The sequence below is a fragment of the Pelophylax lessonae genome (genome assembly GCF_965119305.1).
Source record: "Pelophylax lessonae genome assembly, chromosome: 4".
NCBI classification, from domain to species: domain Eukaryota; kingdom Metazoa; phylum Chordata; class Amphibia; order Anura; family Ranidae; genus Pelophylax; species Pelophylax lessonae.
In genome coordinates, this window is record NC_138771.1 from 308,289,904 (window position 1) to 308,305,141 (window position 15,238).

Below are 15,238 nucleotides of genomic sequence, written 5' to 3' on the forward strand. Positions count from 1 at the left end.
GAGGACAACCTCGGGAGAGATATGTGTCCTTGTACAGGGAAATCACCATATTCACTAGAGTTTTTCCTATTTACGTGTATTTTAACATACTAGCATAGTTACCGAAATCTTTCTGAATCCTGTGTTTTTCACCGCACATCCGCATTTGAGCTGGAAGAGAGGGGGGCAGAACCTGTAGGTAATCACTCTGCTACATGCAGCGATAGCAGTGTTGCTGACTTGGTGTTTGCGAATGCTTCTTTCTTGTCTAGTCAGCAGGCTGACTAGACTAAAAAGTGACGCCACAGTATTCCTTAGGCTGGCCATACACTATACAATTTTCTTATTCAATTTCCTTTAGATTTACCTTAAACTATGTAGTGCCTGACTGCATACAAATTGAAAGTGTTTAGGTTTGACCCTATATTGCATGGTTTTGGTAAATCTAAAGGAAAGTTGAACAAGAAAATTGTATAGTGTATGGCCAGCCTTAATCTTAACATCTTAATGATAATCTGACTGGACAGAATTACAAATCCTTTGACATATAGGAATCTCGCATGTGTTTTTTCGCTGTTTGCCTTTAAGAGGTACATCAGATTTGGTGACCACTGGGGTAGATTTACTAAAACGCTTGCAATCAGAATCTGCTGCAGCTGTGCATGGTAACCAATTCACTTCTAACCTCAGCTTGTTCAATTAAGCCCTGGAAATAAAACCTGGAAGCTGATTGGTTTCTATGCAGAGTTGTACCAGATTTTTCACTCTAGTTTTGGTAAATAACCCCCACACTGTTAACCGCTATACGGATTTATGATGTAAAAAAAGTTGAAACACTGCACTAGATCGTCATTTTTTAATAAAAAAATCAGTTTTAGGAGGCACATAGATGCCATGGTCCTTAAATGCATTTGTAATGTTGGTTGTTTTTTGGGTGGTGGTTCCCTAGATGCTTTTTTTTTTTTTTTTGTCCCAAAAAAAATGACCAAAGATGCACTGATGCACATTTTTATTGAATAGTACTGCTGAGGTGGATGAGGATTGGTGAACATGGTCCTTCTAAAATCACCTGGTTCTGTGCAGCTTGATCAGAATTTTTGGTGCATTCACCTCCTGATTCTTTAAGGTTTTATTGAACACCACAAGCAGCATGTCTAGGGTATGCACAGACAGAGTGCAATACCAAGCATCTTGATCGGAACTTGTCTTAAGCCCCGTACACACGCACAGATTGTTGGCCAACTGATCGGCCAAGTTTTGTCCAGTGTTGTTTCTTGGTTGAAATGTGCTCTAGACTTGCACTGGACTTTTGTTGGCCAACAAAAACCAACTTCAGAAGTAATGTCATGTGATGGTTGACTTTTCCTGTGTTTTTTCTTCTCTGAGCATGCCCAGTCTTGCTCATATGATTTTTGTCTGCCGAAATCTGTACTGACTGAGGAACAATCGGCCGTTCTTTGTTGGCCAACAAAAATTTTATAGCATGCACACCAGTTTTTTTTTCGGCCGAAAATTCGCAGTTGGTGGTTGGAAGCATCATACTAACAAGCCTACAATCGGCAGATCGGACGTTGGCCAACAATTTACGGCCAGCAATCTGTGCGTGTGTATGGGGCTTTAGTGAAATGCTTTCCAGTTTACTCCACAAAATAGCAAGCTGAGTGCAAATATTTGTGGAATTTGCTTTGCACAGAACAGTGATTTATAAAATGCGTGCTAGGAGTGCAGCAAAAGCAAGTGGGGATTTTGAATACTGTTGTCCACACTGCCAAACTCTGTTTCTTTTTTTTTTTTTTTTTGAATGTCCAAGCTTCGCTGAATGTTCATTATCAAACATTTGTTAGATTCTGGTGTCCCCGTTGCACTCAGACCCTATGTCCCTTCAGGACAGTAGTGTTGAGGGAAGTAAGCGCAAATGGGGTTCAGACATCCTAAACACCAAGAAGTGTACAGAATACTAGAGATGTCTTGAGTGAGCAAGGAAATGGAGATCAGGAAAGGTAAGTACACTGAACAAAATTTTAAACGCAACACTTTTTTGTTTTTGCCCCTATTATTTTTTTTTTTTTTTTTTTTATGAGCTAAAATCAAAGATCTAAGACTTTTTCTATGTACACAAAAGGCCTATTTCTCTCAAATATTATTCACCAATCTGTATAAATCTGTGTTAGGCTGGCCATACATGTGTTGAATTTCAAAAGAACATTCTTTGGAAAAATTTAGAAATTTCGTGTAATTTATGATTCAATGGTGCCACTGTTGATTTCAAAATTCGACCGACCAAGCCTTCAATTTCACCTTATATTGCTACAGAAAATAATTTTTGTGACCTGGGAATCCTCTTTTCTTTCCAAGAATTTTCTTTTCTTGCAATCATGCACATTTCAAAAAATCTCCAACATGCCCGATCACTCAAATTCGATGACCACACGAAAATCGGCTGTTGCTGCGGCCCACTAATGGTGCAAAATTCGAATGAAAATGCTCGGATAAGATTTTCAAAATTCGACCCATGTATGGCCAGCCTTAAGCCCCGTACACACGCACCGATTGTCGGCCGAACGATCGGCCGTCTTTTGTCCAGTGCTGTTGTGTTGGTTGAAAAGTGCTCAAGACTGCACACAAATTTTGTCGGCCAACAACAACCAACTTCAGAAGTGATGTCATGTGATGGTTAACTTTCCGTGTGTTTTTTCTTCTCTGAGCATGCCCAGTCTTGCTCGTCTGGCTTTTGTCGGCCGAAATCTGTACTGACTGACGAACAATCGGCCGTTCTGGTGACGGCCAACAAAAATTTTATAGCCTGCAGACCAGATTTTGTTCGGCCGAAAAGTCTGTCGGTTGTCGGAAGCATCATACTAACAAACCGACAATCGGCCGATCGGACATTGGCCGAATATTTACGGCCGGTATGTGTGTACGGGCCTTTAGTGAGCACTTCTCCTTTGCTGAGATAATCCATCCACCTCACAGGTGTGGCATATCAAGATGCTGATTAGACAGCATGATTATTGCACAGGTGTGCCTTAGGCTGGCCACAATAAAAGGCCACTCTAAAATGTGCAGTTTTATCACACAGCACAATGCCACAGATGTCGCAAGTTTTGGGAGAGCGTGCAATAGGCATACTGACTGCAGGAATGTCCAGCAGAGCTGTTGCCCGTGAATTGAATGTTAATTTCTCTACCATAGGTGTACGTTTAGTAAACTGAGAAGTTTTCTCTCAGTTCACTTCTCGGCAGTTCTCAGAGAGAAAATATCTCCTCTGGCACCCGGTTTAGAAGGTGGAGAACTTCACTTCTCACAGGGTGATCAGAGGAGAATTTTTTTTCTCTGAGAACTGCCGTGATCTGTGTATAACTGGGTGGACTGCCTGTAATCTCACGAGATATTGTGAGATTGCAGCCGCCCCCAAGTTTAAAAAGTGAAACTAAAGTTTAAAAGAACTCGTAATGACATGTTCTGACACATGAAAACCTATCTATACACACACACACATGCACAGTGTGTGTGTGTGTGTGTGTATGTATGTGTGTATATATATATATATATATATATATATATATATATATATATATATATATATATATATATATATATATATATATATATATATATATATATATATATATATATATATATATATATATATATATATAATGTACACACACACACACGTGTGTGTGTGTATATATAGGCATACATACATACCAGTACATACAGTGTGTGTGTGTGTGTGTATATATATATATATATATATATATATATATATATATATATATATATATATATATATATATATATTTATATTTATTATGTGACAGGAAGTCAGGTAAATCTGTAGATGTTGTCACAGACAGGAGATACATTTCCACCTGCTTTAGAAAATTCACCAATTACTATAGGGTGTCGGCTACAGAGGTAGCCAGAAAGGTGTTAGGACGTTGAAAGACATCTGTGTTCAGGATGAGGCAATTAACGTCCTTACCTGTGCAGCTGACACCCTATAGTAATTGGTGAATTTTCTAAAGCTGGTGGAAATGTATCTCCTATCTGTGACAACATCCACAGATTTACCTGACTTCCTGTCACTATATATATATATATATATATATACGCGCGCGCACACACACACACACACACGTGTGTGTGTATGTATATATAATATACATTCATTTTGAACCCACTGGTGCTGATATATAGGAAAAAATAAGTCCTCTTCCTCTTATCACACAGCTTCTCCCCCTGATTCTCCACCTCTGAGCTGGAGAAGCAGGAAGACGAGATCTTCAAAGAGAAGCACAGTGATCAGGTGACATCATGTGTTACTGAACTGGCCGTTTCTATTGCAGTGAATGCAAGCCGTTTGTGTACTGAGATGAGAAGAGAAGAATATGTTCTCCACTACTCTTCTCAGTAATTTAAACCGGCTTATCTCAGTTTACTAAACGTACACCATAAGCCGTCTCCAAAGGCGTTTCAGAGAATTTGGCAGTACATCCAACCGGACTCGCAACCGCCACACCTGTGAGTTGGATGGATTATCTCTGCAAAGGAGAAGTGATCACTAATGGGCCATACACACTATAAGATTTTCTGAAGACTTTTTCCTTTAGATTTACCAAAACCATATAATATGAGGTCAAACCTAAACACTTTCAATTTGTATGCAATCTGGCAGGCCCTTGTACTACATAAAAAAGGTAAATCTGAAGGAAAAAGTCTTCAGAAAATCTTAGTGTGTATGGCCCTTAACACAGATTTAGACAGATTTGTGAACAATATTTGAGAGAAATAGGCCTTTTGTGTACATAGAAAAAGTCTTAGATCTCTGAGTTCAGCTCATGAAAAATGGGGGCAAAAACAAAAGTGTTGCATTTTATAATTTTGTTCAGTGTATTTATTGTTTCTATTTAGGGAGCTGATCTTTAATTCAAAACGGAGAGAGTCGGTTTAAATGTACGCTTTTAATGTTTTGAGTTTTAGGAAACATGTTTATTGATAATTATATTGATCTGGCTATCTTGTAAATAAGAGACTTCACTACAGCAGCTAATTATGATTACCATCATTATTTCCTCTAGTCTGGAGAGAAGAAGAAAGATGATGAAACTGTAGATAGTTTGGGTAAGCATTCTTTTTTTATACAATTTTGGAGTGGCAGTGCTTTATGGTCTGTATTTTAGTTGTTTTCCTTTGGTGTGTGAATTTGCAGGACATTAATGCCCCGTACACACGTACCGATTGTTGGCCGTAAATATTCGACCGATCAACCGATTGTAGGCTTGTTAGTATGATGCTTCCGACAGCGCATTTTCGGCCGAACAGAATCTGTCGTGCAAGCATTAAAATTTTTGTTGGCCAACACCAGAACGGCCGATTGTTCGCCAGTCAGTACAGATTTCGGCCGACAGACAGCAGATTTGCAAGACTGGGCATGCTAAGAAAAGAAAAAAGACAAGGAAAGTTAACCATCACATGACATCACTTCTGCAGTCGGCTGTTGTTGGCCGACAAAATTTGTGTGCAGTCTTTTGCAGTTTTCAACAGACACAACAGCCCTGGACAAAAGACGGCCGATCGATCGGTACGTGTGTACGAGGCATTAGCAATGTGATGAAGTTTTGTGTGCGTGGTGTCTTTTTTTTTTTTTTTTTTTTTTTTTTTTTTTTTTTTTTTTTTAACACATATCTAGCTGTATTACAGTGGTTCCCAACATTTTCCTTATCCCCACACCCCTAGCATACAAATGTTTCATTAATGTTATGATTTCTAAATTTTGAACCGCATACAGTATTGCAGGTGAACAAGTTGACTTTCAAAGAAGTTCCAAATTATTGGATTTTGGATTTATGATCCATTCTTCTGTAATCTTTAGGTTTCCTTTAGGTTTAGGTGGATTTACTAAAGGCAAATTGGCTGCATTTGCAAGTGCAGTTCCACTTATTTTTGCCAGAGCTTAGTAAGTGTTGTAAAGCTTCACTTTGTAAAGAATACCCAATTAGGTGCAAAGAAATTTATGGGGGAAAAAAAAAAAACAGCATTTTTGTTTGCATGTGATCGGATGATGGAAACCAGCAGAGCTTTATTACATTCATTAAGCTCTATGGAAAATGAGTACAACTGCACAATCTTTTTGTCTTTAGTAAGTCCACCCCTGAGACTACTATTTTATGCAACACAACCATCCACTAACACTTCGGAAAGCAAACTGGGGTTGATTTACAGGCGGTCCCCGGGTTACGAACACAATAGGGACTGTAGGTTTGTTCTTAAGTCAAATTTGTTTGTAAGTTGAAACTTCAGTCTGTGCAGGGATGTGGGATGTTTTGAGTGCTTCTGGGCGTGCAGTCATGTTATCTGGGGCTCGTGTGGCCATGCAATACATACACTACTGCAGTGTGTTAAGTGTCTGGCGGTGCAAGATGGCTGCTCAGCGGTAACTGTGACCAGCATGGAGCACAAGTGACCGAAATTGATATCCGTTCGTAACTCGGATGTTCGTAACTCGGGGACTGCCTGTACTAAACCTGGAGAGTACAAAATCTTGTATGGCTGTGCATGGTAGCCAATTGGCGTCTAGCTTTAGCTTGTTCAATTAAGCTTTGGGAGAAAAAAAAAAAATATGGAAGCTGATTGGTTTCTATGCAGAGCTGCACCAGATTTTTAACTGTCCAGTTTTAGTCAGTCAACCCCACTGGCAGCTGGTTGGGAGCTCCTGCAGTAGAATATCCATCTGCAAAACCTGGAAACTGTAGTTCAATATATATGCTGTGAAATTATCAGCATGTTAGTGATTTTATTAAAAAAAAAAAAAAAAAAATGGACTACGCTTTGGTTCTTCTATCACATCCCAGTCCCACATGATGTTTAACACTGTAGTGTCACCTTTAAAGCAGTGGACCCTAACCTTTTTGGCTTCAGGGACCAGTTTTATGGCAGTCAATTTTCCTAGGGACCGGAGGGGGCGGTGTGCTAGGCAAGGATAGTGGTTGTGGTGGACGGGTCGGGGGACGGGATATTCACAAACTCTGTCCACAACCCCCCCCCCTTTACAGCACAGTTCCCCCCCCCCTTTTTATAATGGGTATCCACAGTCCCCCTTTACATCACTGTTCGCCCGTTAAAGCAGTCCCACAGTGTCCTCAGTTCCTCTTCACATAACAGTCCTCCTAACATTACAGTGGCCTTTTACAATGCAGTCCCCTGTACATCAATGTAACTGGGACTACTCTGTAAAGGGGGGCTGTGATGTGAAGAGGACTGCACTGTAAAAGGGGCACAGTGATAAAAAAGGGTACTGCACTGTAAAGAGGGCTCTGTAATGTAAAGGGGGCTGTGATGTAAAGGGAGCACTGTGATATAAAGGCCACTATAAAGAGGGGGCACTATTACACTGTCCCTTTATATTAAAGTGCCCCCTCCCCTCCTTTCCTAACCTCAATCTCTGCCTCCCCTGCTCAGGGCTCCTATCTGCAGGGCAGAGGCTGTTAACAGTGTGTCCTCTTCCAGCTCGTCTGCCTGCCAGCCTAGCGGACAATGTAATCCTATCAGCACAGCAGAGGGCCGGAGGAGCTCTCCATTCCAATCAGCAGCTCCTTCTGCCTCCTGCCCTGCTTGATAGGATGATGTTGCCGGGTGGGGGGAGGACACGGAAGTGGACACACGGGCATGGTGGCATAGCAGGCCCCAGTAAGCAACAGGCCACAGACCAGCACCGGTCCACAGCCCGGGGGTTCGAGGGTCCCTGCTTTAAAGGGAAACTGTAAATGGCTAATTTATGTCTTCAAACTTATGTTTTTATCCTTTTTTTTCTGTCTATGTCTATATTCAGCATGTATACTACTATGAGAAAGTTACTGTGTGTATACCAAACCTATGAGGATTGTGCCAATGCAATGAGTGTTGGAATAATTTTGAAACACGAGTCCTTATTTGAGCTTCACATGCATTAATTGCTTTTTCCTCCATGGATTTTTAGTGTATGTGTAGCCAGAACCTTATTTCTAATTTTGAATAGAGAAGGAAATGGTTAAATCCCGCGTCAGTTTATTTTTGGTTGTCTGTGTTGTCTTGCGGTGCTTTCTCTTCACTTCCTGTCCCAGAGATGAAAAGGGAGAGTGGAAATCTCTCCAAAATAACATAATGTCCTCTTAGGGCTGGCTATACACTAAACCCTGCAGATGGACTAGAAACATAGAAACATAGAATGTGTCGGCAGATAAGAACCATTTGGCCCATCTAGTCTGCCCAATATATCTGAATCCTATGAATAGTCCCTGGCCCTATCTTATATGAAGGATAGCCTTATGCCTATCCCATGCATGCTTAAACTCCTTCACTGTATTTGCAACTACCACTTCTGCAGGAAGGTTATTCCATGCATCCACTACTCTCTCAGTAAAGTAATACTTCCTCATATTACTTTTAAACCTTCGCCCCCTCTAATTTAAAACTGTGTCCTCTTGTGGTAGTTTTTCTTCTTTTAAATATGCTCTCCTCCTTTACCGAGTTGATTCCCTTTATGTATTTAAAAGTTTATATCATATCCCCTCTGTCTCTTCTTTCTTCCAAGCTATACATGTTAAGGTCCTTTAACCTTTCCTGGTAAGTTTTTTCCTGCAATCCATGTACTAGTTTAGTAGCTCTTCTCTGAACTCTCTCTAGAGTATCTATATCCTTCTGGAGATATGGCCTCCAGTACTGCGCACAATACTCCAAGTGAGGTCTCACCAGTGTTCTGTACAGCGGCATAAGCACTTCTCTCTTTCTACTGCTTATACCTCTCCCTATACATCCAAGCATTCTGCTGGCATTTCGTGCTGCTCTATTACATTGTCTTCCCACCTTTAAGTCTTCTGAAATAATTACTCGATAATTACTGACTACATCAACTGCGGCTTCATCTGATTAAATGTACCCGTTTGTTCAGCCTACAATTTTCTGCCTGGCTTCTTCGATGCATGTCAAGTGGGAGGCAGCCAATGGGGCTATCCGCTCAGTGAATTTCATCCAGTACCTCAGGAACCTGGACAATTGTCATTGGATTAAGGCCCCAATTGGAAGAATTTCACTCTAGTGTTGTGACGTCTCACAATTTAGGGTTTTCTCTGCTTTTTAGTCCCAGTGATATTGGTCTCCAAGACTTAATTGAGAGGGCGAATTATTCTAATGGGTACACAGACGTCAATAAAAACCTGATGGGTTTTTAATTTCGATATACTCCTCTGTAATCATGATGTGTTGATGATGTACTGTGCATTTGATTGGTGTGAAGAGAGTGTGTATTGCAGACTTGTGAGGAAGTATAGCCTATCAAAGACAGTTCAAATCTCAGCTGGTTCAGCAGGGACTGGCCGGGATTTAAACCATATATGGGTAGGCTGAATGTACCCAAGTTGATTGATCAACTTGGGTACGACCAGTACGTCGGGTATTTTACATGTGATTGTTGCTAGCGGCAATCTAAAAAAGAGATCTTTGCACTACTTTCTTGTGTCACCAGGATAAAAGTAAAGGGACTTTTTCTCAATGGGGCACAAAGCACAAAACTGACAGGGAATATAACCATCTGTTTCCAGGTCCTCTGGAGAAAGGCCAGGTGAAGAATGAGGCTCTTCGTGAGCTTCGTGTAGAACTTAGTAAGAAGCACAAAGCCAGGGAACTGGATGGATTTGGACTTTATCTGTAAGTTACAAGACAACCTATGTTTTTTCCTGTAGCCATGATTCTTCTTCCACACATCACAGTTCTGTTTTCTGTGTGTAGATATGGGGTCGTTTTGCGGAAACTGGACCTGGTTAAAGAAGCATTGGATGTGTTTGTGGAGGCGGCACACGTCTTGCCATTGCACTGGGGAACATGGCTAGAGCTTTGCAACCTAATTACAGACAAAGAAATGGTAAAAAAGATTACTTGGAGCATGTGAAAGTCAGTTGTCTTTGAATGCCTGAGTGATTGAAGAGGAACTGTAATGGTTGTGGGTCAATCTTATTGTTTTTTTAAACCTAACACATTTTATCTGTTTTTACTTAAGTATACATTTTGTTTACAAGTAAACCTTTAAAGCTTAACTTGAAAAAGGTAAAATCCTGCTGCACATGGGGATGCCCCAGCACTGCAAGGGTTAAACCTCGATTGTCTAGGGGACTGGAAAATACTTTTTACTTGCCTATTCCCCCCCACACTCCCCCATGCTTCCTCCAGGATGCTAGAAAGCAGTCTGATGTCATCAACTACACTGCAGAGCCCATAGCTCCTCCTTGGATAAGGGGATGCTGAGAAACAATCCACTGCCTGGAATTAGCAGAGTGACAGGGGAGCGATGATCAGGTAAGTAAAAGTGCTTTTCACAGTCCCCCAGACATAAACAAGCACTTAAAACGTGCAATGGCAGTGCCAATGCAAGGGAAGATGTTTTCTTTATTAGGACTACTATATGGATATCTAAAGGGACTACCATTGCATGCCTTCAGGCTCATTCTGTCTGATTGAAACATTGGAATGAGCCATCCAATAAGGGATGAGATGCTTCTGATTCCCTTGTATGTGATGTTTCACACATTTATCTACTTAAGCCTTTTTACAGCAAAGGAAGATAGTGGAAACCATAAAGTGCCCAAAGCTGTACCTGTTGGCTCAAGAGAAGACTACTTAATACTCATGCACTATATGGCCAAAAGTATGTGGACAACTGACCATAACACCACTTTGGGCTTGATGAACATCCCATTCCAAATTCATGGGTATTAATATGCAGATTCGCATCCCAAACCCCTTTTGCGCCTTAACAGCCTTTATTTTTGAGAAGGGTTTTTTCTTTTTTATAAGATAGAGCATGAAGTTTGGAGGGTGACCAAAACCTTTTAGTGGAAACCTCTGAACTCCATAATTTGGAAGGTTGTCCAAATACTTTAGGCAATCTAGTGTAAGAAAATATTGGTTAGGTGTCAAGACTTTAAGCCATATAGTGAATATTCTCCTATATAAAACTAAAGCCTAGATGCGCACACCGACGCCTGATTGTGTCTGGAATAAATGTCCTGAGTAAGAGTTATTTAGCAAATAGGGAATTCGGTTATACTTCTGTTTAATTGGCATAAAAGGTATTGTAGTCAAAACATCAGCATTACAGCTGGACAACATTCATGGCAAGTAAGAAGTTATGTCGGCAGTGACAGCCCACATGACTTTCTCATGACAAGGGTATATTCAAACAAACCTCTGCTTTACCCATGCTGGAAAAACAGGTTCTCTTAAATGCCCTCTTTCCTAGCAGCACATACTCACCTTTCCATTGCTTCTATGCTGCTTCCTTAAAGGAATGTAGATAAAATGGTTAGACAGCTAGTGATCAGAACAGCATCTGTTTTTATTAGGACTGGCGTTCCTTACTGAGCTTTGTTCTTTACTTCTGCAGCTGAAGTTTCTTTCTCTGCCCGATTGTTGGATAAAGGAGTTTTTCCTGGCACACATATACACTGAGCAGCAGCTGATTGAGGAGGCCCTACAAAAATATCAAAGCCTTATTGATGCTGGTTTCTCTAAGAGCACTTATATTATTTCCCAGATCGCTGTTGCATACCATAACATTAGAGGTAAAGCCAGATGATATTGGCAGATGTAAAGGTTAAAATAATGTTTTCGTTCATGTTTATTACGTTTTTTTTTTTTTTTTTTCCAACAGATATTGATAAAGCTCTCTCTATTTTCAATGAGTTACGGAAGCAGGATCCTTATAGGATAGAAAACATGGACACGTTTTCAAACCTCCTGTATGTCAGAGTAAGGCTCTCTATATTCTACTTTTATGTTTTAATTTTTTACCCAGATGTTTCTGCTTGAGTAACATTTTTTTCCTTCACAAGGGTCTGAAGCCAGAATTGAGCTACCTGGCACACAACCTGTGTGACATTGACAAGTATCGTGTGGAAACCTGCTGTGTGATTGGTGAGCAGCACTTCAAACATATTACTGACATCCAGTTAGCTAGCATAATTATTCCAAAGAAATCCTCTTTTTTTTTTTTTTTTTTTTTATAGGCAATTACTATAGCTTGCGCTCCCAGCATGAGAAAGCAGCTTTGTATTTTCAAAGGGCGTTAAAGCTCAACCCTCGATATCTTGGTGCTTGGACACTGATGGGTCATGAATACATGGAGATGAAGAACACCTCTGCAGCAATACAAGCATATAGGTATGAATGGGCCTTGGAACAGTAACACATGTTCTGTAAGCAGTAGGATCTGTATAGTTGTGTTACCAGTACGTATAGTGGGGAATTTATCAAAATTGGAGCAGCCAGAATCTGAAGCACATGGGCATGTCAACCAATCTGCTTCTGTCTTCATGTTGTTCGGTTAACCCCTTCATGCCAACAGTATGCAAATATGTGGCCCCACTAGACTGGGCTTTTTTTCTGAGGGGCTGCATATTTGCGCATCTACTTTTGTGCTGGGAGTGCCCTGCACGGCGCGCTCCCAGCACAGAGACCAGGGTCTCACTGAGAGCCCCAGGCCCTGTTTTACGAACAGGACCCGGAACGTCCTGAACCGGGTCACCTGATTGCTGTGCTAGCCTCTGATTGGCTATCACAGTGATCAGTCACTGTGAAGCCCGCCCCTGTGTTTTCTGTCTCGTGAATGGATGAGAGAGAAACATCGTACCACTCTGTGTCCTTGCAGAGATAGAAATAATAAAAATGCCTAGGGGGATCAAGGTCAAAGGCCAGGGTCAGTATTTTTTGGACAGGTGTTTTTTTTTTTTTTTTTTTTTTTTTTTTTTATATAATTCGTATCAGTGTTGGTGTGTTTTTAGGTAGTATTAAAGAAAGCAAAATGCGCACTTTTGTTTCTGGGCTGCACTACGGGTACAAACCACAACTAACATACACATATGTGGTATCGCTGTGATCGTCAGAAGCTGGAGAATTTATTTTGGGTTGTTCTTTGGTGGTGGGGTATGGTAGTAGCAAGAAATATACAGTTAAACTTTCAAAAATATTTTTTTTACTATTTTGGGCCAGTTTTCCTTTGATAATAAAAAAAAAAAATATCCATTATCATTTACCAGGTGTAATCCAGCTAGATGCACAAAGTGGTTGTGATGATATGTACAGTTTTACTAACACATATCAAAATTGCAAAATTGGGCTTAGGCAGTTAGATTTGTTTTACCCTTAGGCACGGGTTAAAGCAGTAGTAAGGGGGGGAGGAGGGGAAGCTGTGCTGATTTTTATTCAATTCTGTGCAAGCAAAAATGCTTTTTTTTGTTTACTTTTTCTTGGTGTGTGTGTGTGTGTGTGGGGGGGGGGGGGGGTTCCCTTGCATGTAATTGGGTATTCTTTGCAAAGCGACGCTAATTTACTTTTGCTCTGGAGCAACTGCACTTGCAGTTCACCCTATATTTTCCTTTAGTAAGTCAACCTCGTTGCATTTATTTTATTTTCTAAAAAATAATGCAAGTTTCCCAGGGAGTACCTCTAAACAGCCTTAATGCTAGTTTGGTTGTTTGGATTCGAATGGTCATGGACAGCTTTATCTTTGCTAGATTGGGTTAAATAGGAGTATTATTCATCGGTTGTGCGAAAATATATCATTTTTGCTGATCCAAAAGTGTAAGACCAACTACATCTTTCATTTAAATTACTTGAATGCATTCCAGATGCATTAAAGAAATTGTGTGTGTGTGTATGTATGTATGTATGTATGTATGTGTGTATATATATATATATATATATATATATATATATATATATATACTTTAGTACAAAGTGTTTGGCCAGTTGTGTAGTGCTCTATAGTTTCAAGCGTTTTTATTTTGTAGACCTTTCTGTATATGTATTTTGCAGACACGCTATTGAAGTCAATAAAAGAGATTATCGAGCCTGGTACGGGTTGGGGCAGACCTATGAGATCCTAAAGATGCCATTTTATTGTCTCTATTATTATAGACGTGCCCACCAACTCAGGTAATACTACTTTTCCATTTGAAAAAAAAAAATAATTATAGCTGTTCTCTGAAGAGACCGACATGTTTATTTCTCATTTAGACCTAATGACTCTCGGATGCTTGTTGCCTTGGGGGAATGCTATGAAAAGCTCAACCAGCTTGTTGAAGCTAAAAAAGTATGTACATTTATTTTTTGTTTATGTGGATACAGATTGATGTTCCTTTGCACTATATAGTCTTTCTTTTTACCAGCTATAGTGTGCCCATTTTAGGATAGGGGAATGGTGGCAGTAACAAGGCCTGTGACACATTTAACATAGGATATAATTGTACACTGAGAAAGAAACCCCGATATTTGAAGAGCTAGTATAGTATAAAATGAGTGAGGTGTGTGTGTATATATATATATATATATATATATATATATATATATATATAATTAATTATAGAGGCTAGTCAGCCCCATACTTTAAAAGCCCTCACTGGACCCAACCAATCTTAACAACCTATGCCCTATCTCCTTGCTCCTCCTTTTTATCCAAACTCCTTGAACGTCTTGTCTACAACCGACTGAGCCAACCACCTTGCCGAGAATAGCCTTCTTGATCCCCTTCAGTCTGGATTTCGGCCTCAACACTCCACAGAAACTGCTCTCCTAAAACTAACAAACGATCTACTAACGGCCAAAACCAATGGTCACTATTCTGTACTCCTACTCCTGGACCTTTCTGCTGCCTTTGATACGGTGGATCACCCCCTTCTCCTCAAACTTCATGCCTTTGGTCTTCGTGACATTTACTCTTAACTGGTTCTCTTCCTACTTATCCAACCGCACCTTTAGCATTACTTATAATTCTACTTCCTCCTCTCCTCTTCCTTTCCATGTAGGGGTCCCCCAAGGTTCTGTTCTTGGACCTCTCCTTTTTCAGTCTACACACCTCCTCTCTGGGTCAGCTGATAGCCTCCCATGGCTTCCAATACCATCTCTACGCTGATGATACCCAAATCTATTTATCCCCCCCCCCCCCCCAACTCACTCCCTCAGTCTCCTCACGTATTACTAATTTACTAGCAGAAATATCAATCTGGATGTCGCACCACTTCCTCAAACTCAATCTATCCAAAACCAAACTTAGAATTTTTTTTCTCCACCACATGCCCCTTCCACCGATCTCTCTGTCAAAATCAATGGAACACCTATCAGCACATCCCCACATGCCAAGGTCCTCGGTGTAGTCCTGGATTCTGAACTCTCCTCAACAAGCCCCACATCCAATCACTGTCCAAATCTTGCCGCCTTAACCTCCGCA

At 40.5% G+C, this 15,238-nt stretch overlaps 1 protein-coding gene across 1 annotated transcript in view; it reads left to right on the forward strand.

Annotated features, from left to right (window-relative positions):
• CDC23 (cell division cycle 23) overlaps window positions 1–15,238 on the forward strand; it is a 52,099-nt gene that overhangs the window by 7,346 nt on the left and 29,515 nt on the right. Inside the window, exons 4-12 of the mRNA XM_082255997.1 lie at window positions 5,064–5,106; window positions 9,561–9,666; window positions 9,748–9,880; window positions 11,399–11,576; window positions 11,666–11,763; window positions 11,847–11,928; window positions 12,021–12,174; window positions 13,828–13,947; window positions 14,029–14,104. Of these exons, the coding sequence (XP_082112123.1) occupies window positions 5,064–5,106; window positions 9,561–9,666; window positions 9,748–9,880; window positions 11,399–11,576; window positions 11,666–11,763; window positions 11,847–11,928; window positions 12,021–12,174; window positions 13,828–13,947; window positions 14,029–14,104 (990 nt within the window). The remainder of the gene's footprint in view (window positions 1–5,063; window positions 5,107–9,560; window positions 9,667–9,747; window positions 9,881–11,398; window positions 11,577–11,665; window positions 11,764–11,846; window positions 11,929–12,020; window positions 12,175–13,827; window positions 13,948–14,028; window positions 14,105–15,238) is intronic.